This window comes from Dreissena polymorpha, chromosome 13 (assembly GCF_020536995.1).
Source record: "Dreissena polymorpha isolate Duluth1 chromosome 13, UMN_Dpol_1.0, whole genome shotgun sequence".
Classification (NCBI taxonomy): domain Eukaryota; kingdom Metazoa; phylum Mollusca; class Bivalvia; order Myida; family Dreissenidae; genus Dreissena; species Dreissena polymorpha.
The window spans coordinates 47,703,101-47,727,788 of NC_068367.1; the positions used below are offsets into that span (position 1 = coordinate 47,703,101).

At 34.2% G+C, this 24,688-nt stretch overlaps 1 protein-coding gene across 1 annotated transcript; it reads right to left on the minus strand.

Annotated features, from left to right (window-relative positions):
- Positions 1–2,397: 2,397 nt before the first annotated feature.
- On the minus strand, positions 2,398–24,430 carry LOC127856044 (calcitonin gene-related peptide type 1 receptor-like). Its single transcript, XM_052392030.1, has 10 exons — positions 23,470–24,430; positions 19,693–19,790; positions 9,172–9,263; positions 8,447–8,597; positions 7,952–8,102; positions 7,409–7,475; positions 5,930–5,996; positions 4,208–4,290; positions 3,796–3,931; positions 2,398–3,012 (listed from the first exon to the last, which is right to left on the minus strand). The coding sequence occupies exons 1-10, from the start codon at positions 23,912–23,914 to the stop codon at positions 2,734–2,736; spliced, it is 1,569 nt and encodes a 522-aa protein (XP_052247990.1). The 5' UTR covers positions 23,915–24,430; the 3' UTR covers positions 2,398–2,733.
- Positions 24,431–24,688: the final 258 nt, after the last annotated feature.

The window sequence follows — 24,688 nt, forward strand, 5'->3', positions numbered from 1 at the left end:
AGGTAAAAAGATAAACAGAGTTACACCGGCATTAGACAGCATTCACAGCGAAAGCGAAATGGAATATTGTCGGTCGGTTAAGTTTGCGTGATTGGTTTGGGATGTAGACAAAAAACGCACGAACAAACAGCGACAAAAAGGGATAGTTTGATGAGGAAGACAGTTGAAACGAGTGTTAATTATTCATCAGTTCTTTTAAAAGGACTATGAACTTGGATAGTAAATGATGCTTAGTCTCACTTGTTTTGTAATGTTTTTCCAGTATCAGTAGACCGTCCAGGAAAATGCTAGACGTATCTACTTGACGCGTTCGTCTTTCACTTTGCATATACGCTTTATAGATGGTGAAGCATATTTCACTTAAAATAATGTTTATGTCGTGGTATGCTGCATATTGTGTTTTGTAACCTATGGTTATGTTATGTAAAGTATTCATGGGTTTATTTAGTCCTATGCTCTTAAATATGCAACTTACATGATTCCAGAATTGGGTAGCGAAAGGACATTCTAGGAAAAAGTGCTCGAAAGTTTCTACCAATTGGCAAAATAAGCAGCATGGGGAGTTATATATATTCCATTTAAAAAGATTTTCATTTGTGGGTATAATGCGGTGTAATATCTTGTATTTAAGTTGTCGAACTTTTGTATTCACTATTAATTTGTGTATAGTAAAATATATTGATTGCCAGTTTATTTGTTGGTTTAAACTTGTTTCCCAATACTTATGCTGATAAGGTGATGTGAACTGTTTTGTTATAAATATGGACCTAATATCTTTATTACTTAGGGCCTTAAAGTCGAGGTTTTTGTCATCAGGGTTTGTAGTTTTATTTTTTACGCTTGATTTAATTGATTCGTCTGATTTAACTATTTCCTTCCATTGTGTAGGTATGTCTTATTTAAGTATATTTGTCTCTGCTAACCAGTTTCGTTTTGATTTTAGTTTTTGCAAGATAACTGTTTCTGAGACATTTCCTTCGTTTGTAATAATGTCATTTATGTATAATATTCCTGATTCGACCCAATTAGCGAACATTGGGCATTTTCCTTTGTTTTTAATTAATTTGTTACCCCACAATATTTGGGATCTTATATCAATAAACGTTTCAGGTTTTGATTTCGGTTTTATATTGTTTAATTCAATGTAGATGTTTATAAGGTCTGTGTAGAAAGGTGGAATTTTCTTTTGGACACAAGGTTATGAATTTAATGAATCTTTGTTCATTTTAAAGATTAATTGGTCATTTCCATATTGGTTTAAAAATAGCTTTGGGATAATTTTCCAGCTTGCCTCATCGTTTTTACATAAAAGTTTAATCCATTTAATTTTTAAACATTTTGAATAAACTTCAAAGTCAGGCAAAGCTATACCACTTTCAAGCTTCTTGCCAATTCATATTGATCGCTTTATCTTTTCAGGTTTGTTATTCCATAACAACTTGAAAAGCATTGAGTTGATTTTGTTGAGACATTGTTTCGGGGTAAATATGTTTTGTACTAAATATGCTAACTTTGGTAACAATAATGATTTTATTACCGTTACCTTTCCGAAGATGGACAAATTCCGTTTGCTAAATTCATTTGTTAGGGTTTTGAAATCAGAAATTTTATTTTCCCAGTTAAGGACTTCGCATTTGTCTCGGTTTATTCCAAAAACAGTACCAAGAGCCTTCACGGTGGGTTTGAATATAACATCGTGTATTTTGATAATTGAGTTGATTTTAGATTTACCAATTAACATGCCCTCAGTTTTATTTTTATTAAGTTTTAAACCTGACACCTCTCCAAAATAATCGACTATTTTTAGTACGCTTGGGATTTCACGAGTATCTGTAAGGAATATAGTTGTGTCATCGGCTGTTCTTTGTGTATTTTTGGATTTAATGTGTATACCTTGGACTTCGTCACTTTCTCTAATGTTATTTGCAAGTATCTCGGCGACAATAATGAATACTAACGATGATAGTGGATATCCTTGTCTAATTCCCCTAGTTACTTGGAAACAATCTGACATCCAGCCATTATTTGTGACTGAAGAGAAAATATTTTTGTATAATGTCTTGACCCAATTAATGAAGCCTTGTTTAAAACCAAATTGCGTTAGTGTTTCTACCATGCGAGATTCCATTCTACAGTGTGAAATGCTTTTTTGAAGTCTAAAAATAATAACGCGCCATCTATGTCAAACATATCCGCATAGTCGATTATATCCTGGATCTGGCGTATGTTGCATCCAATAAATCTATTTTTAATAAAACCTTGTTGATCTAAACAAATTATTTTTGGCAATACTTTCTGTAAACGTTGTGCAAGTATTTTTGCAAGACAACATAGTTAAACATATAGATGTTAATTTCATGTTATGATCATTACAATAAACTTTGAATGTCAAAAAAAAACGGTAAAGCCTTTATTATATACGTGCGAGACCAAAACAGTATAACTTACAATATGTGCCATTATTTTCAACACTTTTTGTAAAACGAAGAAACATACATAAAGAATTATACATGCATTGCATTAATTATATACTCAGCATTACAACAACAAATAGGCAGCATTGCTTTAACAAACAATAAAACAGTACAATTTAAAAAATAGTAAAATCATATAATAATCGATAGGTAGATACATTACTAATAGGTAAATGTATCGTTCACAATTAATTATGCAGCAAAGAAATATCAAATGTTGTCTCGTGTGTCGGTTAAATATGAGTTCATGTAAAAAAAACTACACACTTCCATTCGTGGATTTGCTCACACTAGGATTTCCTAAAGTACCAGTTGTACTTGAAAGCTGTAATGCGATGTAACCCTTGTCTGTTCTCTCGAATGACTTGCTTTCATTCCGACTAGGTGTGTATGATGTAATCTGGGTGGCGGAAGACATGCTGTTCATCCGGTCATTGTTTGTTACGGAACTCAGGTTCATGCGCTTCCCTAGTTTACTTCGTAGGTACGTTTGAACCTCTCCGTTCATGAAGCAGAAAATCAACGCCACAAAAGCACCCTAGAAAAATAGCAAGGTTGGTCTCGAACTCTTTTACAGTTATTGAATGTACACATGTTATGCCGGAAGAGAATATGGCACTGTCACTTTGAATACAGTATGAATTATTTTATAAGCAAAATAATTTTGAATAAAATATTGAACACATAAATATATATATCTACTTACTGTCAATATTTACATAACGTAAAATGATATATATTTACAATACGACTAAAATGCCTGAGGCTAAAGCATTATTGATTATATGCAAACGAACGATATGGTTTAAGAAACTATCGGCCGAGTTTCTTCGAGATACGTACAAGGAAGGTTACGATAACAGGCTTATATACGTTTTCGTTTTTGTAAATGAATGAATGATTTGCTGGTGCAGAAAGGATATATGCAAGCTATTTTATTTGTAAAGGTTTTAAGGATTTCTTTTATTAGTTCTGTTTTATTATTTTCAACATTTACGGACAGTTCTGTCATTGCTCATGTGATACAAAAACAAAACATTGTTCAACGTATATCGTACGGTGAAAACATGTCTAAATATGAGAATTTGTGAGAGTAGTGCTATCGTACATGATACCATATATTCTGTTTATATATTGCAAGTAAATATGCATATTGTATAAATAAACGTAACGAAACAGGAAACTGAACGAAATGGAATAAGAGTGAACGTGTTATATCATTTATTTAATAACCATTGCATATGTATTCTTCCAAATTAGTGCGGGGTCTACTGGTTATACTTCTTTACTTAATTTCAACACAGACTCAAACAAATAATACCTGTGTATTTGTTATGACCGTTTGTGTAACCTCGTATGCAAACGCAATCGATGAACTTGGTGGTGGTCGATATATAACTATACACTGTTGAAGGCCGAAAAGAGGTATCAACACAAACGTAGCTTTCAAAGCTTTTCTGAAGAAATAAACAACAACCACATATAATGTTATGCATTTTGCAGTATCATAATGTATTTGTGGCCAATGTTGTCATCAAAACACGTGTACAAGAACGCTGCCTCATTGGATTTTAATTAAACGTTATGATGGTGAGCTTAGGAAGACACCTATTTCGGAAATGGAAATCATGCGAATTATGACCAATATACATGCGTGTAAGACTCTGCAAAATCGAAACCTAACTTTTGATTGTTTTACATCTGTGAATGATACGATGAAATCATACAATTACCTGTAATTATTTGGTTCATTCGGATGCGCTTGTAGCTTTGAACATAAAATCCTCAGTATATTGGCGAGAAACACCACATTTGCCTGTTGAACAGATATGTAAGTGAAAATAAACATGCATCGTTTTAGCATATATAACTATTTTGCGAACTATTAATATTTCTGATAAAATTGGATTCAGTTTTAATAAATAGGTCGCGTTTTATATCAATACATTGTGTTCGTGTACATGTATTTCATGAATACTACATGTGTATGTGCAACACGAAAGAACTTTTCTGTTACGACATGACGATATGATATTATATCAGCGATAACTGTCTTTGAATACTCAATATTTGTGAGAACACCATTATTTCCGAAATGCAAAGTCTGTCAAATACGGAAGCGTCATCATACATGAATCTTAGGCAGTAAATGATATGTAGTTGTTTTAGTATATATTGTTAAATAAAATTACACGTCAGTGTTTGGTTTATTTAGAATAGAAATACATATTCCTTACACACTATATAAAATGACGGCGTTATAATTGCATCAATAAAATATGAATGTGTGGCCAGTTCAGATATCACATTAGTTAGCTTGAACGTCTTATGATCTGTCGATTTAATGACACATAATCCGAGTAAACTGACTTTACAAGATGATTGCCGCAGCAACGAAGGCTATTGCAGACGGAAATCAATTTGATGACTGAACAAATTAGTGTGTACTTACTCTCTTAAGACTAATAAATCTTGTTACATATTTGCATACGCGTATATTTGACGTAATTGATTCTTATTCTTAACTTAAATAGAAATGGGTTTCCATGAACAATACCTTGACAGACTTTATATTGACGATACTATTATCAGGAATTTCTTTAAGACCACAACAACAATAAAAAATATAGTATAATAATAAAAAAACATCCCTTTGGCACGTTTTGTTTCCAATTGAGTCTTTAAAGGGATCTTTTCACGCTTTGGTAAATTGACAAAATTGAAAAAAGTTGTTTCAGATTCGCAAATTTTCGTGTTAGTTATGATATTTGTGAGGAAACAGTAATACTGAACATTTACCATGCTTTAATATAGCCATTATATGCATCTTTTGACGATTATAAAACCTAAAAATTATAAAGCGTTGCAACGCGAAACGATTGAATAATTTGGAGAGATCTGTTTTTGTCGTTAAATTTTGTATAACTACGAAAATTGCTTATATAAGGTATAAAATACGTGCAATATGTGTACTCGGCGGAATAGCTCAGTAGGCTAAAGCGTTTTTACTTCAGGACTCTGGCAGGACTCCAGGGGTTACTGGTTCGCAACCTGCTCCGGGCAATGTTCTTTTCCTTTTTTTAATTTTATTCTTGATTTTTTACTGGAGCTTTTACGATCCAATGTTTACATTTATCAATATAAAGCATTTAATGAATAAGTAAAAAATGCCAAAATCTGTGAAAAGACCCCTTTAACGTGTCTTCCAACCTAACGTGTATTTTATGTTACGTGATAGGTACATGAATATTGAGTGAGCACTTTGTACGAGCAAAATATTAACTGAACATGATCTGTAAAACGCTTTGCGACGATTTTATCACACCTGATTATTTAAAGTTAAAAAGAAAACATAGACGACCTCATTGCAAACTTTAAAGATGCCGTCACTATTCTGTGATAAAAGAATACCGTTTCAGCTATCAATAAGATCTAGGTTCACGTCCATCACTTACCAACACGCATATCAGGTTAGGTGTGTACAGCAACCATTCAAATGCGCCGATATTATAGACCCAGCAGCTGTAATTAAAATATCAACCGTTAGGGCAGTTTTAGTTGTTGTTGATGTGTCTTCGATGTGTTTGTTTTTTTTGTGTCTGTTCTTTCATGAATTTAGCTCAATTTACTAAAAATGCAATCAACATATTTGTCTATGGGAGTATTTATATGTAACAAATATGTAAATCGGTTGAGCAAAGCTCGTTAACTACACATCGATTCAGCTTATACAGTATGAAAACAATTTAAGTGAAATGTTCCGATACATATAGATTTTCAATCTGCAACGGACATAAATAACAACACGATAAATACCGTATTAATAATTTCATATGAAATTAACAATATTTAAATCAATAGTTTTACGCTAAATGAATACCACAGAAGGGTTTGATTGTTTTCGTTTAAGTTACTGACACATGGGGGCTTTCTACATGACGTCAAATCTTAGCAAGGTACTTGCAAGACGTGTCGGCATTATGTCAAATATCATATAAATAGTGTTTAAGTTACTGACATATTGGGACTTTCTTACATGACGTCAAACCTTAGCAAAGTACTTGCAAGACGTGTCGGCCTTATATCACATATTATATAAATAGTGTTTAAGTTACTGACATATTGGGACTTTCTTACATGACGTCAAATCTTAGCAAGATACTTGCAAGACTTGTCGGCATTATATAACATATTATATAAATAGTTTTTAAGTTACTGACATCTTGGGACTTTCTTACATGACGTCAAATCTTAGCAAGATACTTGCAAGACGTGTCGGCATTACATCATATATTATATAAATAGAGTTTAAGTTACTGACACCTTGGGGCTTTCTTACATGACGTCAAATCTAAGCAAGATACTTAGACGTGTCGGCATTATGTAAAATGTCATATAAATAATATGTCCAACAAAGCTAATTAGCAAGGAATTGGGGCTAAATATGATAATATAAAAATAAAGTTTCCTCAACTATTTGGCATCAATTGAAATTAAAGATATACAATCAGCATTTTTAAGCTTAAATAAGGAATACTTTATCGTGTATTGATTGTTTTCGTTATAATTGCTGATACCATGTGGTTCGCCTACATAAACTACAATCTAAGCCTGATACACTGACTTCAAGAAATAGTTGAGAAAGGCGGTGACCCTTTAGCCTAAAGGAAGCAGATTCGAATCCATGTCAGAGCACAATTGTTATGTTTTTCCGATGTTTTGTATATTGCCTTTATAACGTTATTATTCACGAAGGTGTGCTTTTGCTGCGCACCTAAACATTTATAAAATAAACGAAATATGTAAACAAGTGCCTATAATCGTTAAAGTTTATTGTCTATAGTCAATGAAATATGTGGTTTAAAATGGGGCGATGAAAGCTATTTGAAAATCGTGAACGCAGTAAGAATAATCCAAACATATGTGTGAATTACCTAACGTTGTATTCGACATCAGAGACGCGAACAATTGCGTAGATTGTACTGGGGACCCAGGAGATGACTGTAATAATAATAAAGCATTGTTGCTATTGTGGTGTATTGAATTTGAGAAATCGACAAATAAAAACATATTTCGTGATAACTCATGGTTTATAAACATTTAAGTACATACTAGAAACCCTATTTAGTTTCAAGCATTGTTAAAATAAGCTTATTAAGTAATGACGTAATTTCCTTTCTGGAATTGTACATATCTTGCAATATTTTTACAAATACTGGGTCAAATTTTAAGAAATAACGCGATACACAACATTGATCAGACGTAATACGTCATTCTTAGTGGGTCAACTGTGTGATAGTTTGGTAACGTATATCTGGTGCATGTTTAGGCGACCAGAGCTAAAAAATGCTATTCTTACTTGGCGTCAATGATTAAACATCATAAAAGAGAATATGCGAATTTGCCTACCTAAACAATAATTGTTAACTAATACAAAAATGAACCATCAACATTTGTTTCTAAAATATCACACGTACGCCACCCAAAAATGTAATACGGCATCAAGGATTTGGGCGTAGAGAATGCATGGACGATCAACCGATGCAGATAGAAGCCCTCGCAGAACATCCAAAAGAAGTTAGCTGTGCTCACATAGCGCGTCAGGATATACAGCAACTTACAGGCGCCCTGGAGTTTAAAGGAATCGTGTGGTGCATGGTATATGTCAAGTTTTTGTTCGATTGTTTATGCACCATTTCGTATGAAAACAGTGTGCTTATTTGTGAAAATAGAAGTTTATCTTTTTTGAAAAGCGCACATGTAAACGTTATATTTTGTTAATGTTATATATTAGACCTTGCCATGCGCACTGGTCATTTTCACTATTATTTAGATTGTAAATTTATTATCTCTATGCACACGAAAGACATGGATAAGAGATGCATTCATGCAGAAACTTTAGATACGAAATCAGCTAACAGCACATAATGGAATCAGGTTACTATATTTTTGAGAATATCACCTATACTTACAGAATTACTATGCATCACAGTTTCACTTCGTTGCTTTTGTAGCCTGTCGAGATATACGGCGACATCCCAGATAATTGTAATAATGCATGCACATATAAATGAGAGGAACAGGCAGAGATGTAGTTTAATTCGTTTCTGCGTTCGCAGCTGTCTGAAATTGAAGCATCCGTTTTACCTTTAATCATTGTTGTGTTGAATGTTGTGTTTTATGTAGTAACTGTATTGAATACACAAAGTTGCAATGGTAAAAAAAAACAATACGACATGATTATTACAAGCATGTATATCCTTATATATTATTTCAGGGGTTTCAGTATTACTTTATTTCGAATAGAGTCTTTTCATTCAAGTAGTAACTGATTTCTGGAAGCGAGACCATTTTAACGCACATGACCCAACTCGTGCTCAGACTTCATACCATTTTAATGTGATCATTTTAATCATGATTAAAACAAGTACATACAACTTAAACAATAAACTAGCAATTTGAACTTTAAAAAATCTTAAATCATTTAATTGTGTTATTTTGTTTGGCAATTCATTTTTATTGCATATTTACCGAATGGTGATATAATACCCGACATTTTTGATTCGCCGTAATTCGATTTTTTTACGAACATATTTGAGGTTTGTCCACTTCCGCTCTGATTAGTGTTATGGACACACTGATAAAGGTTTATTCATAATATTAAACACATACTTAATACAGAGATATACGTTCTTACCTTATGCCGAGAAATGTCCCGCAGGCCGGTATCAGAAGTACCAAACTGAGGATGTTACACGCCAACGCAACGTAAACCACCGAGTGATAATCCTGAAATTCATTTTTAGCTTATAAGTGATAATATATCAACGTGCCCACGAGAGTTTAATTGCATAAATAGAGTATTGCAACAAGTTATGTATTTAATAATGATAATTTTAAAGATGTTTTGCAAATGTTGTTTTGTTTTACTTTTGTTATTTAAACTACAGTTAGAGGGCATGTCGGCGATTGTTTCAAACAGTGAAAATTAACAGGTAACATTTTCGATAATTTTCTCTGTTTTACTGTAAAATTACGTTTTTTTACGAACTGGTGTTATTATTCCAACGCAATTCTCCAGCTAAACCTTTTAACAATGTAAATAAACGGTGAAAAGGGCATAAAATAAAAAGAAATGTGTTGGATTCGGTGGAATTTCGATTTTTGTTCACTCGTGATCATAGAAAACAAATCTATGATCACTCGTGAATGAAAATCGACATTCCATCGAATCCAACAAATATCCTCTATTAAATTAGTATTTATAAATATTTACTAAGCACAAAGGTCTTGTATTTGTAAGCACTCAGTCTAAAAGTGTTTTATAATTATACAAACTTGTCAAATAGATACTTATAACGTGCGCGAAAGCATCCGTTGTAGTAGTAAAACGTTATGAATGATATGAACATGAAGAACCTCTAGGTATATTTGCACAATCGAAAACGGAACCGTCGTGTTGTTAACATCGCATTACTAGAAGCGGATATCAAAATTTGTTCTCATAATGTTCATTTGTTTTTTTTTACGATTTCATCAATATTAGAATGATACTAGATACGTAATTACATGAGTAATAATCTTAATACACGTTTGTATTTAGAAGGTTATACCGTCATACAGTTACCCTTACACTATTGTCTCTACAGTGCACATATGATTTATGTTTAGTTGTAGTAATACCATCAAATATGTTCTCAGTATAGGGGGAATACACGTTTTCGAGGGCATGATCATCTGCAGGCGCTCGAAAAATCCGTTCCTGCCCGAGTGCGCAGATGATCATGTCCGAGAAAATGTGTAATTTCGCTATTACTGCATAAACAAATCACACATACCAAAATGAATTAAAATAGCATTGAACACAATATGTCTTGTTCATTCGACATCGACAAAATAATTCGATTATTTCAATACAGTTCAAGGTTGTGTTTTACATATGCTTCACTCGGTCATCATCCGACATGACGAGGCATTACCTTCGGATAGTCAGTTTTTGATTGAAAATGTGTTTAAACAGTGGATTAATGCAAAGTTGAAATGCAGCCGCGCAAAGTAAGCAATGAGGAATTTTTTTGGAATTTACAGCAGGAGCGTTGAAGGTACATAAACACTTACATTAACAGCATAGTCTTTTGAAAGTGTTGAGTAAATAACCTTAACTTCATTGACGTTGCCAATAAAATAAAGCTGTTGTCAAGAGAGTGCAGATGGTATAATTTGAAAAGTGGATTGAAATAGTCATTGCCATTATCCCGGCATGCATGAGGAAACTGGTGCTTAGACAGTTCCCCATTTATGCTTGGAAAGTCGTCGAAGGCTGGAGAAGGGAAGTAACTGCGCGTGGACCAGATTATGGGTATGAAAAACACATAACAGGACTTGAACGGCACGTGAATCGCCTTGTTACTACACGATTTCTCCCGTTCAAGACCTCCTTTTGCCAAGTTTCTGCAACCCTCCAGAGGGCATTATAGATAGGTTTTATGCAATAATTAATTTTCACGAGCGTTTGGGCGAGTAAAAATGTGTACAATTTCTCTTAGTTTACACCGAAAGCAGTCCATTTTTATCTTCATTAATGCTTTTGATTATTTTGTTACATTAGTAATTTTTATTGTTCTACTATTGTCATACTGATGCGTAATGAGAAGGTTAAACGAGAGCGCCGATGGCGTTGAAATATATTTGCAAGATACAGAAAAGTTGCTGCTGAACAAAATGTTAAGGGAACAGTTGACTGAATGAAAATCTAAAAGGCTGTCAAGAAGAAAAGATTTTTTTAAGATTAAGTACAAATCAATTAAACAAGAAGTGATGAAATATTGCAAAAACATCCTACATCAATCGGAAAATCGGAAACAACCGCGGAAACATGTAGCAAGCGAGCTTGGTATTTTGCGAGCGAGTTAATGCACGGATTTAAATGTTATTTCTGATTTGCCGGACGTTTATTAATGCTCTTGTTTTAAATTGGAGAAGAAAAGTTCCCTACAGATCTAGTCCGTTGTTTGTTTATTGAAAAGATGAAGTAACTCATATAACTATTACATGCTCCTTTGAGATATTTGTTGTAAGCGAAATATGTAAACAAAGCGATAGCCTTTCAGGAATGTTTGAATTAACGAAGAAAATGAGTATTGATGTAAGTTTATTGGAGAAATGTACAGAAAATATATTAAACAAGCGCTGTTTGTAAAACATGCATGCCCCCTATATGGGCTGTCAGTTGTAGTGGCAGCCATTGTGTGAATACGTTTTTTGTCACTGTGACCTTGACCTTTGACCTAGTGACCTGAAAATCAATAGAGGTCATCTGCCAGTCATGATCAATGTACCAATAAAGTTTCATTATCCTAGGCGTAAGCATTCTTGAGTCATCATCCGGAAACCATTTCACTATTTTGAGTCACTGTGACCTTGACCTTTGACCTAGTGACCTGAAAATCAATAGGGGTCATCTGCCAGTCATGATCAATGTACCAATGAAGTTTCATAATTCTAGGCGTAAGCATTCGTGAGCTATCATCCGGAAACCATTTAACTGTTTCGAGTCACTGTGACCTTTGACCTAGTGACCTGAAGATCAATAGGGGTCATCTGCCAGTCATGATCAATGTACCTATGAAGCTTCATTATCCTTGGCGTAAGTATTGTTGAGTTATCATCCGGAAACAATTTTATATTTCGAGTCACTGTGACCTTGACCTTTGACCTAGTGACCTGAAAATCAATAGGGGTCATCTGCCAGTCATGATCAATGTACCTATGAAGTTTCATGAACCTAGGCCTAAGCATTCTTGAGTTATCATCCGGAAACCGTTTTACTGTTTCGAGTCACTGTGACCTTGACCTTTGATATAGTGACCTCAAAATCAATAGGGTTCACCTACCATTTATGATCAATGCACCTATGAAGTTTCATTATCCTAGGTCTAGGCGTTCTTGAGTTATCATCCGGAGACCATCTGGTGAACGGACCGACCGACAGACCGACATGTGCAAAACAATATACCCCCTCTTCTTCGAAGGGGGGGGGGCATAATAAGTTGATAGTAAATGTAATTATAATTATTTCCGAACCAGTTTTCGCGCACCGAAAAACAAAAAAATGGTTGGTTCAAAGAAATTTTGGGACAGCGCTAGCCCTGGTAGATAGACCCCACGACACCAGTACATAATATAATCTGCAAATGTGGTCCTTTGGAAGCAAAAACTGCATCCAAGAACGAGTCACTGTGACCTTGACCTTTGACTTGGTGACCTCAAAATCAATAGGGGTCATCTGCCAGGTCATGATCAATGTACCTATGCAGTTTCATGATCCTAGGCGTAAGCGTTCTTGAGTTATCATCCGGAAACCATCTGGTGGACGGACGGACCGACCGACCGACGGACCGACATGTGCAAAACAATATGCCCCCTCTTCTTCGAAGGGGGGCATAATAAGCAATAGCGATATTTTTCTCAGCCATATAAGTGTTAATAGTTTGATGATAATGAATATCACAAAATGGAAGTGAAAGTAGAACTGTCAAAAATGACAACCTGTCAACGTGTTGTTTTTGCTGGCACGAGAGGGCGATTACACTCTGACAATGTTTTCACATTTTTACCATAGGCTTTGTCAATGACCTTTATAGTATAAGCGGCTTTGTTATTTTTAATTGTTATCATGTAACTGCATGATTGTGTATATGATTACAATACACAAAGCACAAATGATAAAAATACTGACTGAGCTTATATTAATCTGATTACTATAGCCGGGTCAATTAAGGGCTTAAAATACATTTTTTTTGTCCTGAATTCATCAAGACTTGAGATATTTATGCACATAGAGTATCAAGATATGGGGTGATCCACAAATAAAAAGTTTTTTTGATCTGTGTTGTGCAGGCTCTTTTTCCATGACTGTGAAAATGAAATTTCCATGTGAAAAGAATATCAATTTTTTTTGAAGTATTTGATTCAACCATTGCATAAAATGAATTATTCTGCATATAATTTGCCATTTTGATAAGTGTTTGTTAGGTGATAAAAAGGAGTTGACCAGGGATCCTGAGAAAAGGGATATACATTTGAGATCTGGTCAGGGCTCCATATGAAAGTGGTAAAATGATATACATTTTATTTTTGGCCAGTGCTCAAGAGAAAATGGGTTTACATTTCAGAAAATTTTACCATTTAAAAATGTTTAAATACCTCTTGACTATGATCTTAATTCATCTAGCATGAACAATGGTACTACAATGTATATCTTTTTAATACTAAAAACATTAAATGTACAAATTTAATCTAGCAATGTGTACAGATACTACTAAAATACCCATTAGACAAAGATCAGGGGGTGAAATATGTATTGCCTGAAGCTCTGACCCTGGATCTATGTTTATATATCAAACACATTGATTAAAGAAGTAAAACAATATATTGATACAACAAATGGAAAATCATCTCCTCTAAACAACATGATACATAATTATGTATACTTTTTTTGGATATGGATCTGTACACAACATGACCTTTCGGTATGCGCGCTGCGGGACAGAGACGGGAGTGACTAAAATTTTTGATTTAATTTAATTCAGTGAAATTCATCATTGAAGTTACAGTATGATCTCATTTGAGATAGATGTACATGATTGTATCAAGCAACATATATTAAATAATTATCAGTATAAATTACTGTTTTGATTTCAGTATCATTTAAATGATTTCAGTCAAGTTTATCATTCATATTATACATTAATTTTGTAAATATTATCAATATAAGTATACTAGATGCAAACATAGTTGAAATAATACAGTTTGATATACTGTATAATATAATTGACCAGTCGCCAAATACGAGATCGTTCCGCCCACTCAGTTGTGTTTTCATAAAACGCTTTATCCATTACTCCGACAGTCTTTGTTTGTCGGACCATGTGGCCGCAATAAACGAAATCTGATTGATTATTTCGTGAGTTTGATTGACAGCTGGCGACTGGTCAATTATTATGTAACTACACATCCAAGCAGTCGATTAAACCATTGCAGCCAAGCCACCTGGTGTGCCGACGCACCAGCAGAAAAGTCAAATGCCTTCTGACTTAGTGCATTTTACTATTTATAACATATACATTAGTTAAGGATACATGTTTACATTTGTATGTGTTTGAATTTTTTTATCTTTAATGACATCATCTGACCATGCATGTCCTAGATTTCAAAATCGAGGCCCTGGTCTGAAACATTGGTAACATTTAAGTGAAACTGTTACCAGGCTTCTGAAATTAGTTTTTATTGAACTATGTAAGGAAATCTAAATCAGGCTATGATTTTTCTTGTTTAAAAACAGTCAGATATCAGATGTGGCCTGATGGTAATGACCCATTGTTTGCTTACTTGTCACACCCATTAAAACTTTCCACACTTCTATAATAGCAAATCTGGATTTAGGTGATCTTCAATAGTACATTTACACTTTAGCTCTGTCACAAGAGTGCTGTTAAAGTCAAGTCATATATTTAAATCTAGGCCATATCAACTCAAAGTGTCAAAGACAAATGAAAGATGCGTTTATTATTAATTATTGTCCCATTGTTTACTACTGTTGTGAGTTTTTATATAATATAACTCATGATGACCATCGATCATGTGAGAGAAAATTCACATTATCTTAGTATATCAGTTTTAGAAGCCTTTTAGATAACAAAGTGTGCTAGTTTTTAATGTTGTTTCTGGGGATCAAACCCGCAGTGCAACCTCATGCAATCAAAGTCTACACTCTAACACTAGGCTTTTAGGAAGATTCTGAAAAAAATTATCCCTCGAGAGCAACCAAACCAAAACTTAAGTCATATATTGCCGACTCGGTTTTAATGAGTCGGTTCATGAGAGATAATGGAAGGTGCAACATCTCTCATGACCCCTAGCAGCGCCTTAAGCGGTATTCAATTCTCAACACGAAAGCGCGGGAGTCATTGATCCCGAGGGACCTGAAAAAAGCACTTGATTAATATTCGAAACTAAATCATTTGACCTAATGACAATTTTAGTATTCGAGCCAGGTCACAAAAAACGCAGTCTAATTAAACTATTTGTTATTGTCAGAAAACCGCTTTTAAGCAAACAGCTTTTAAGCGACCGCAGGCTGATCTGGATCCAAACTGGCCACAATCGTCTTAATGTGTCTTTTACTGTGACACAGTTCATTTAACTTTAAAAATAGAAAGAATAAAGAATACAAACCAGTAAAGGGTTTGTAATCAATGTTGAATTTCAGGACAGCTTGGCGATCTGCAAATCCCATATGACATGTTGATATCGGGTATCATAGTCATTCAATAAGTCACAAAATGCTCGAATACAATTTATAAAGCAAAATGTGATTAAAATTGATAACTAAAAATACCAGTATGCCAGTTTTGCTGTGTCAAGCTGTCAAGATCCAGAAAGTCCTTCATTCACATCGAACATATCCTTCGAATTCCATCCATTGTAGTCATTTGCGATATTTAGTGAATAAATAACTCATATATCCAAAATAACAGTTTCTAAATAGCCAAACAAGCCGATTTATGACATTCTCTCATGGGCGCGGCCATTGTTGGTATCACGTGGGCGGATTAATTCAGCCCGTAGTTATAAAATTGTTGTACGAACGAAATTTGTTTCAGTTTCTAATAACGATTTTTCACGTAAAACGGTCTTAGAAAAAATCACTAAAAATGGTGTATGCACTATTTTTGGAGGAAAATGTTAGAAAACCGTTTTTAAGTGAAATATTGTAATACTTACAAAATGCTTTGTTAAATGTAAACGCAAATATACCAAAAATCGAACGTCATGTTGGATTTCAATTGATACATGCTGTTAATTTCAAACAAAATTTGTTATGGCCGCCTCTGGCAATATCAATAGCCATAGTAATAACAACCGTCTGGAGTACCAAGCGGAACAAGGCAAAATTACCCTGTAAAATCAGGAAGGGTCTTAGGCAAAGTCAACTATGATCATCCTTTAAACTTCTTTTCTCTTTATCCTGAAATGTTCACGTTACTGTTTTGAAAATAACGCGTTTTGCGGAAAAAGGTTCGACGGCCACACAATGTTCTGTATTAAATACCATGGATTTAATCATTCCTTTTTCTAACAAGATTAAGGCTGTCCATATCCATTAAGGCTGTCGTCCTATTCTTCCCCGATGTTTTGAGTAAAATTTTTCGATAATAAATCATAAGTTTCGGAAACCTTTTTTGGGACAAATAGGCGGAGCACTACCACTGGGCTCGTTCGGCATGTTTTCGCGTAGTGACATACGTAATAGTGAGCACAGGTGGTTAGCGTGTGGCTATGATATTAATTAGTGAAAACATCATTTTGAATAATAAATAATCATATTATAACGAAAAATCAACTTTTCTGAAAAAGAAATTTCACTATCAAATATATATATATATATATATATATATATATATATATATATATATATATATATATATATATATATATATATATATATATATATATATATATATATATAAAACAAGGTATTCAACTCGAAATCACCCGAACACAGGGTGCTTACTTCATTAATTTTAAAGCGATTTTCACGATCTCGGTTTTATTCAACGCATAAATAAATTTCCTTGCTGGAAATGTACATGTCTTGCAATATTTTTACAAATACTGGGTCAACTTTTAAGAAATAACACCATACACAACTCGCGTGACCCAGTTAACATCGATCAGACAGTATCTCAGACTGAAATCTTCACGGAGTAAAAGGCATTTTCCCTGCAATGCTTACGGACCTGGATATCATAATTCAATAAAACGTATGAAAAAAACATTCTTACCGTGCTTGCCGTTGCATTATGCATCAAAACTAACTGTCCAGCACCGTTTGAAACCTTTGTTTACATACATTTCAACTAACTGACATTTTAAACACACGAGTGATTTCATTGGTCCAATGCGAAGGTGTGGCTTTACAACTTGAGATTTCATTTATGAATTCTGTCTGTTCGGTGTCAACTGGGTCAAGCGAATTGTGCATCGTTTTATTTCTTGGAATTTGACCCAGCATGTGTAGAAATATAACAAGATTTATACATTTCCAGAAAGTTGTTGAAGAAATAACTGTTCAAAGCGATGCACCCTGTTTTCGGGTGATATCGAGTTGAATACCTTGTTATATATATATTTGAAAGTGAAATTTCTTTTTCAGAAAAGCTGATTTTACGTTATAATATGATTATTTATCATTCAAAATGACGTTTTCACTATTTAATATCATAGCCACACGCTAACCACCTGTGATAGTGAGGTAATAAAACATAATATATCATTAACATTGCAAACAGTTGCTGCAAGCTGCCGAAGGCTGCCGAAGTTGCTACTGAATGTTTCCCGATCATGATGACATGTTGCAGTTACATTGTACAACATATGGAAAAAAATGCCTCTATGTACTGTTGGCGAAGGGAGAGTCGCGGGTATAAGCATGACCGTTGCTGTTGTTTTTCTGAGATTTAACAACATCGATTATACTCGCCTTAACCTGGCACTTCAGGTTCACAATGAAGCAGCTGAAGTGAATAAAATGCTTCCATTGACTTTCTATTAAAGACCGCGAAATACAAGACGTAATCGATGATGGCACCGTACCTTGCTTACAGGATACAGGAGCCTCTAGCCTGGATAACACATTGCATTGATTCAGAATCATTGAGCTGACAATTTAACCTCATTCCGAAAGTATCTGGGGATCAAACCAACAATGCTAGATGACATACTCAAGTGCCTTACGCCGCGCATCAAGAAGGGTACCAGGTACCGAAAGACCCTGGAGAAAGGCTTAAAACTTTCAGTGATCTGAGGGACACACCATCCAAGAATCTTTTGTCTCTTTGGCATGTGACGTTTGTGTCGCTGATCAAACAGTGTAGTCCCTTAAGTGCCTGAAGCTTTAAGTGCCATGCTTAAGGTGGACCCGGACGAAGGTTTCGCAATTCTTAACTCTCCGGAGGCTTAGGGGAAAAATCGTCGTCGATTTCGAGAGAACGTTTATCAAAAAGTGTAAAACAATTCAGATTTGTTTTCACAACAAATGAAGAAAGTGTACACGTCAGTAAAATCAGTTCAGAAATAAACGTACCCTGGATATTGTCCGTTATGATGAAGATGCAAATAAGCTGACACACTTCTATTTAAAATCCTTTAGAAATCACAAATCATATAAAAATTTGACTTTGAATGAAACTTCATTTGATGCATACATTGTTTTGTATGTTGAAATGCGTGTTTTCCGATGCATATCACATACCGCTTACATGCAATTGGGTTGTTCGTGATTACCGCCCAAATAATACTGAGAAAAGCATCGAAAATAGCTAGTATCATTATAAAAACCCGTATCTATCGTTATAAGTTAAAAACTATTAGCTTTGGAACATGATATGTGTCAGCGGTGTTCTTACTAATGGGTAAGTGTGTATTTTTCTTTTACAGGTGGTTAGCGTGTGGCTATGATATTAATTAGTGAAAACATCATTTTGAATGATAAATTATCATATTATAACGAAAGATCAACTTTTCTGAAAAAATAAAATTCACTATCAAATATAGGTATTCAACTCGAAATCGCCCGAAAACGGGGTGCATCGCTTTGAACAGCCATTACTTCATCAATTAAGTAGCGATTTACATGAACCCGGTCTTATTCAGCGCATATTCATTGAGTCTTTGTATTTCATATTTTAAACAAAAATTAACATGAATTACATATTATACTGAGGTATTGTTATCTTTCATTTATCAGATGTAAAAGGCATAATTATTTTATGTTTCATTTTGAAAATGAAGATGTAATCTTAAATTATCTCAAGTAAATTTTGCATTTATATAACACGGTAAGTTTGCGAATCGCTTAACTTGTTTGGAATAGAATGATCTTATTTCAAAATAAGGCCATTACATTTGCATTTAGATAACACGATAGGTTTTGTGCAACGCCCAAGTTTTTTTAAAAATCCTATTGAAAAATATTGCCTTCCAAAAATTTGATACAAATACTCACGATGGCAATTTAAGAAGTTTGAAAGCAATGCGTGTCTGCTTGCTTTTATTGAAGTTTTCAATCATTTCAGAATTGTGAAAGGCGCGTGAATATGCGAAAGGAAATACTACGTTTTTGTTGTATATGATTCGAAACATATTTTAGATTCACCTGTTTCTGTACGCATGTTGTGTAATTCGTCCACTCTGATTTTGTATCTGGGTTAACCCACCACGTTCCATTCTCCGTACAATCCTTATACGCCATCGCTGAAAAAGATGCAGTTCAGGTCAGTTAAAGTAATAAACAAACTTCTGAAATTGTTTAGGTAAACATGTGAACTTTATACGTGTATTGTATGTACGAACATGTATATAGTACGTGTGGTTTTTTTTCGTTTAAATAATATTTAAATGATATTTTTTTCCAAATTATAGTTTGTTCCAGAAGCATAAACACCATTCTAATATAATTATTTAATTAATTTTGCATAAATATTCTAATTGAAATCCTACCGACCAAAAATAACTCACATAAATAAGTTAATACCAATTTGGTAATTCTTAACTTTGTTAAGTTTCCATAGCGAATAATTTGTTCGAGTAAATCGAGTAAGTACTCAACGTTTTATAAACCGAACAGTCAAGTATGTATTCCATTCGCTCGAAGCGCGTTGGAATAAAACATAATTAAAACTATGTTTATTTTCAACGAAATGCTTCCCTGTGGAAAAGACGTAATTTTTACCACGGATTGAATTATCGTCGTTTTATATAGACTAACCATACTAGAAAAAAAAAACCATCGAGCGACAAATGAATATGTGCTTTTAGTTCACTACAATGTATACTTCTAAAAATTTAAGTAATTGATTACAATATCAAACAAAACTGCTGAAGTATAAGACTGAATATCCCAAACAAAAGGAAGTATCATTTGGAGGGCAAAAACTTAACATACACTAGAATGTGTTAAAAATCCATAATAATAGATTACATATATGCCCTTATTATACACGACAACAATTGCGCGTTGCCATGTGCTTTCACATTCATTTAATAATACACCCAGATAATACAGACAGTTAATCAATTGAAACCGATCTTATCTTGACAGTATTTGGCGACTTGGAGATCAACAAGTCTTTTATTTTGTTATCGACTGCTGACCGCCGTTTGTACCCTTTTAACCTTCGTCAAAAGTCATTAATAACGGTTTAAAATCAAGTTTACTACTTTTGTAGAACGAGGCATGAACATTAACCGTCCATGTAAACAATGAATTAACTTTAATTGCTCACTACCGTAAAGGCCATATTTTCATTTTTAAAAGCAATTGAACAAGAATGATATAGCTTATCGCAACAAACATTAAAATATTTTCAAATGTGGTTTGAGCCATGCTAAAGTCACAAACCTTGAAATGAAATACATGACATAGTCAATTTATGTATAAATTAGAAACATATTTTATCTATGCCAATTAGAATATATCTGGTGGTTACAAGGTTGAAATCCGTCTCTTTTGCGCTTTAAAACTTATTTTATTTAAAAAATCGCGTTTGTCGAAATGGACGTATACGTCTAGAAATCCTACTTTTGGTTTTAAATGCGGTACCGTTTGAAAAATAATAAATTACATGCTAACTAGGTTATAGATTCATTTTTATCTATCCCAATAAGAATATATCTGGTGGTTACAAGGTAGAAATCCATCTTTTGCGATTTAAAACTTAAAAATAATCGCGTTTGTCGAAATGAAGGTATAAGCATCGAAATCCTACTTTTGGTGTGTTTTTTTTTAAATAAATTACTTGCTAACTAGGCTATAGATTTATATTACAATTTTGCACACTTTCAAATTGCATCTATATGTATTTATTAACATGTACTTCATTTCAAGTTGTGTGGCTTTACTATTTAAGTATAATAAACATCTTATTTCTGATAACTGCTAATTTGTATTTCATTTTTGTCCACTTTATACACAAACAAAAAGACATTGAGATCTACGTCCATAACGAAAAAACAACAACTACCGCTTGCTATGTACGAAAACACATGTACTATATTCTTCCTGACAACTCGCTGGTAAAAGTGTGTGTCGGTTACTTAAATATTGGCTGGATGGGTTTATGTGAAGATGACCTTTTGCATCAAATTGATAACACTTTAACGACTTTCTTTGACACTTTGTCTGGGGACTTTTTTTTGTTAAGCATTTTCTTAAATAAAATCTATTAATTATCGATTACAACCAATAGTCTCTTCATGCTTGACCACTCATGTGTTAATGTATTCTTACGCATATTTATAAAACAGCTGATTCGCGCGTTTTGGTAACAGTCTTGTTTGTTGACACGATCGATCTTGTATTGATTAGGAATTTTTGCCCAACCCGCCCAACCCCTTTGTTGTTGTGTGTTTGTATATGTCCGCTTTATATGATTTTTATGTTGATTAGTATTGGTATTTTGCTAAATGTTTTGTTGTTTATGTACAATTAGTATTTATATAGTTGTGCATGCATAATTTATGTGGATCGGCGGATTATTGATTATTTAAGCTATTGGGCTTAATTTTTATTTGATCAATTTGAATTCGATTTGAAAGTATGGTCAGTTCTTGTATATTTGATATTTCAAGTTATCTTGACCTTTGATTATTTATTTGATCAAATTGAATTTGTTTGAAAGTATGGTCAGTTATTTGTATTATCCTGTATATTTGTGATTACAAGTTTTATTGACCTTTGAATATAATGATCGTGTCACAACTTTAGAACAAATAAATATTTCATTTAATGCAGTTTATGTTCTTGTTTTATTTGAGTCTCGAGGATATGAGATAATTACGTATTTTTGCATTCAACGTGCTAAGAATGGAGGAAAATACTTTTCACAGGCAAACTGACTTTGAGAAATTTTCTTTGAACAGAACGCTAAACTAGATTGGTGAAAAATGCATCTTAGATTAAAACAACAATTTGAACACTTGTAGTGGAAATGTGATACAATTAAAAGCAAGAGCTTGCCAAAGTTATTCGAACAGTCTGCGTTATTAACCACTGTGAGTTTGTGAAGAACTATCTGCGGTATGGATATTATAATTCCTTTCCACTCAAAAGATAACGGGATATATAAATTTGAGTTGTCCGTCAGTCCTTTGCCCCACCGTCCGTCTGTCTGTCCGTCAAATTGTAATGGCTAGATCTCCGAATAATTTTTTCTGTGTAATAAACAAAGACCGCTATATATCTCTTTTATCGGCGTTAGCCCATTTCTGTGTAATATACAACGACCACTATATATCTCTTTGATCGGCGTACGTGTGTTTATATTTGTGAGGCAGTTGGGAGTGCGGTTTAAATATGAGCCCCTGGTCTGACCGAACTGGGCTTAATGCATGTGCGTAAAGTTTCGTCCGCACAGGCTAATCTGGGATGACACTTTCCGCCTAAACTTGATTTTCGGTAAGGAGGGACCTCCTTAAAACTTAAACTACCATTAAAGCGGAAAGTGCGGTCTACACAGGCTAATCTCGGACGACACTTAACGAAAATGCATTATGCCCAGTTTTCTCAGAACACGACTCATATACTAACATTAGCGAGAATTACGTGCAATACAAATAATTATGAAAACTTCGGATTCACCAGTATCTGTTGACTTCGTTAGGGACACGATATAAATATACATTGAGAGAAAGAACTGGGCTAAATGCATGTGCGTAAAGTGTCATCCAAGATTAGCCTGTGCAGTCTGCACAGGCTAATCAGGGCCGACACTTTCCGCCTTAACGTTATTTTCGGTAAGGAGAGACTTCCTTGAAACTAAAAAAACTAACAAGCGGAATGTGTCGTCACTGATTAGCCTGTTCGGACTGCACAGGCTAATCTGGGACAACACTTTACGCACATGCATTATGCCCAGTTTTCTCAGAACTCTACCAGATAATGAAGCGTGTTCCACGTAGCTTGGACATGATATGTAATTCCGAGTCGAGGGTCCCGCGTCATCGAAACATCCGAAGCCGTCCCAGGTTCGGGGACAAAATAAACCCGAAGTAACGTTTTCAATAGCTACTCTTAGTTGCCGTTGACAACACTTCGCTGCCGCATTGCAACAATGAATCCAGCGCGTGCATTCGTTGTCGTTCAAAGATTCGCAGACCAAGGTGCGAGCGACGGAGCTCGTAACATCTGCAATTATCGAAACGTTTTCTTGGTATTGTTTTCGTCCGGCGTCTGTCGGCACCAAAGGCCATGGCCACATTGCCGACGGTCGTAAACCTTTGTCGCCTTGAAACAGATAGTGATAGCACATGGAGCAAGAAAAGACGTTAAATATAGCTGCAGGCAACTCCATCAAACGATCTCTGCATATTCCTTCCATGTTTATTAACTCACTGATCAATTAAATCACGTTTTAGGTAAATGGCTATATTCTTTAAACTTCAAAGTAAATCCAACGGTAACAATATGCGATAATATTGTTTAATATTTTCACGTTTGCTAAGAGGTTGTGGTATTCCATTAAAACAACATTTATGCACCGGTTCGTTTTATCCGTGGTTTTACAATATATTCCATTTAAATTAAAAATAAACACAACTTATTATTGTTATCACTTGAAACAATATTTACACAAACCGTATCGCCTTAAAACCAGTGTAATACCGCAATATGTTTCAGATTAGTAATGCTATCTACATCTTCCACACGGACATGACGTTGCATTACAATTTTATAACTCACTGTGTTTCATATGTATACCACTTTTGTATGTGAAGAGCGCATTTAATATTAGCGATGTTAACTAGCTGTTCAACGTTCACGTAGTTTATCTTAAGTAGGTAATCAACCGGTACTGAATGGGTCCATTTTACACGATGTGCAGCTATCCACTATTCCGAACTGCAAAAGCCGCAATGAAAATATATCCCGCTCAGTAATTTACTTTACCCTTATCAAGATACATTTACGATAAAGTTACTTCAGCAAATATGTAAAATGTCAAAGGGGAAAAATTTAGCGGAACAACATCACCATGGCTATAATTTATTTTTCTGTTCCCACCAAAACTGTGTTCCGGTAATTTGAAACGCCTTTAAAAATGTTAATAAATAATCACCTAAAAGAAACAGGAGCACGAAATTATTATTATAAA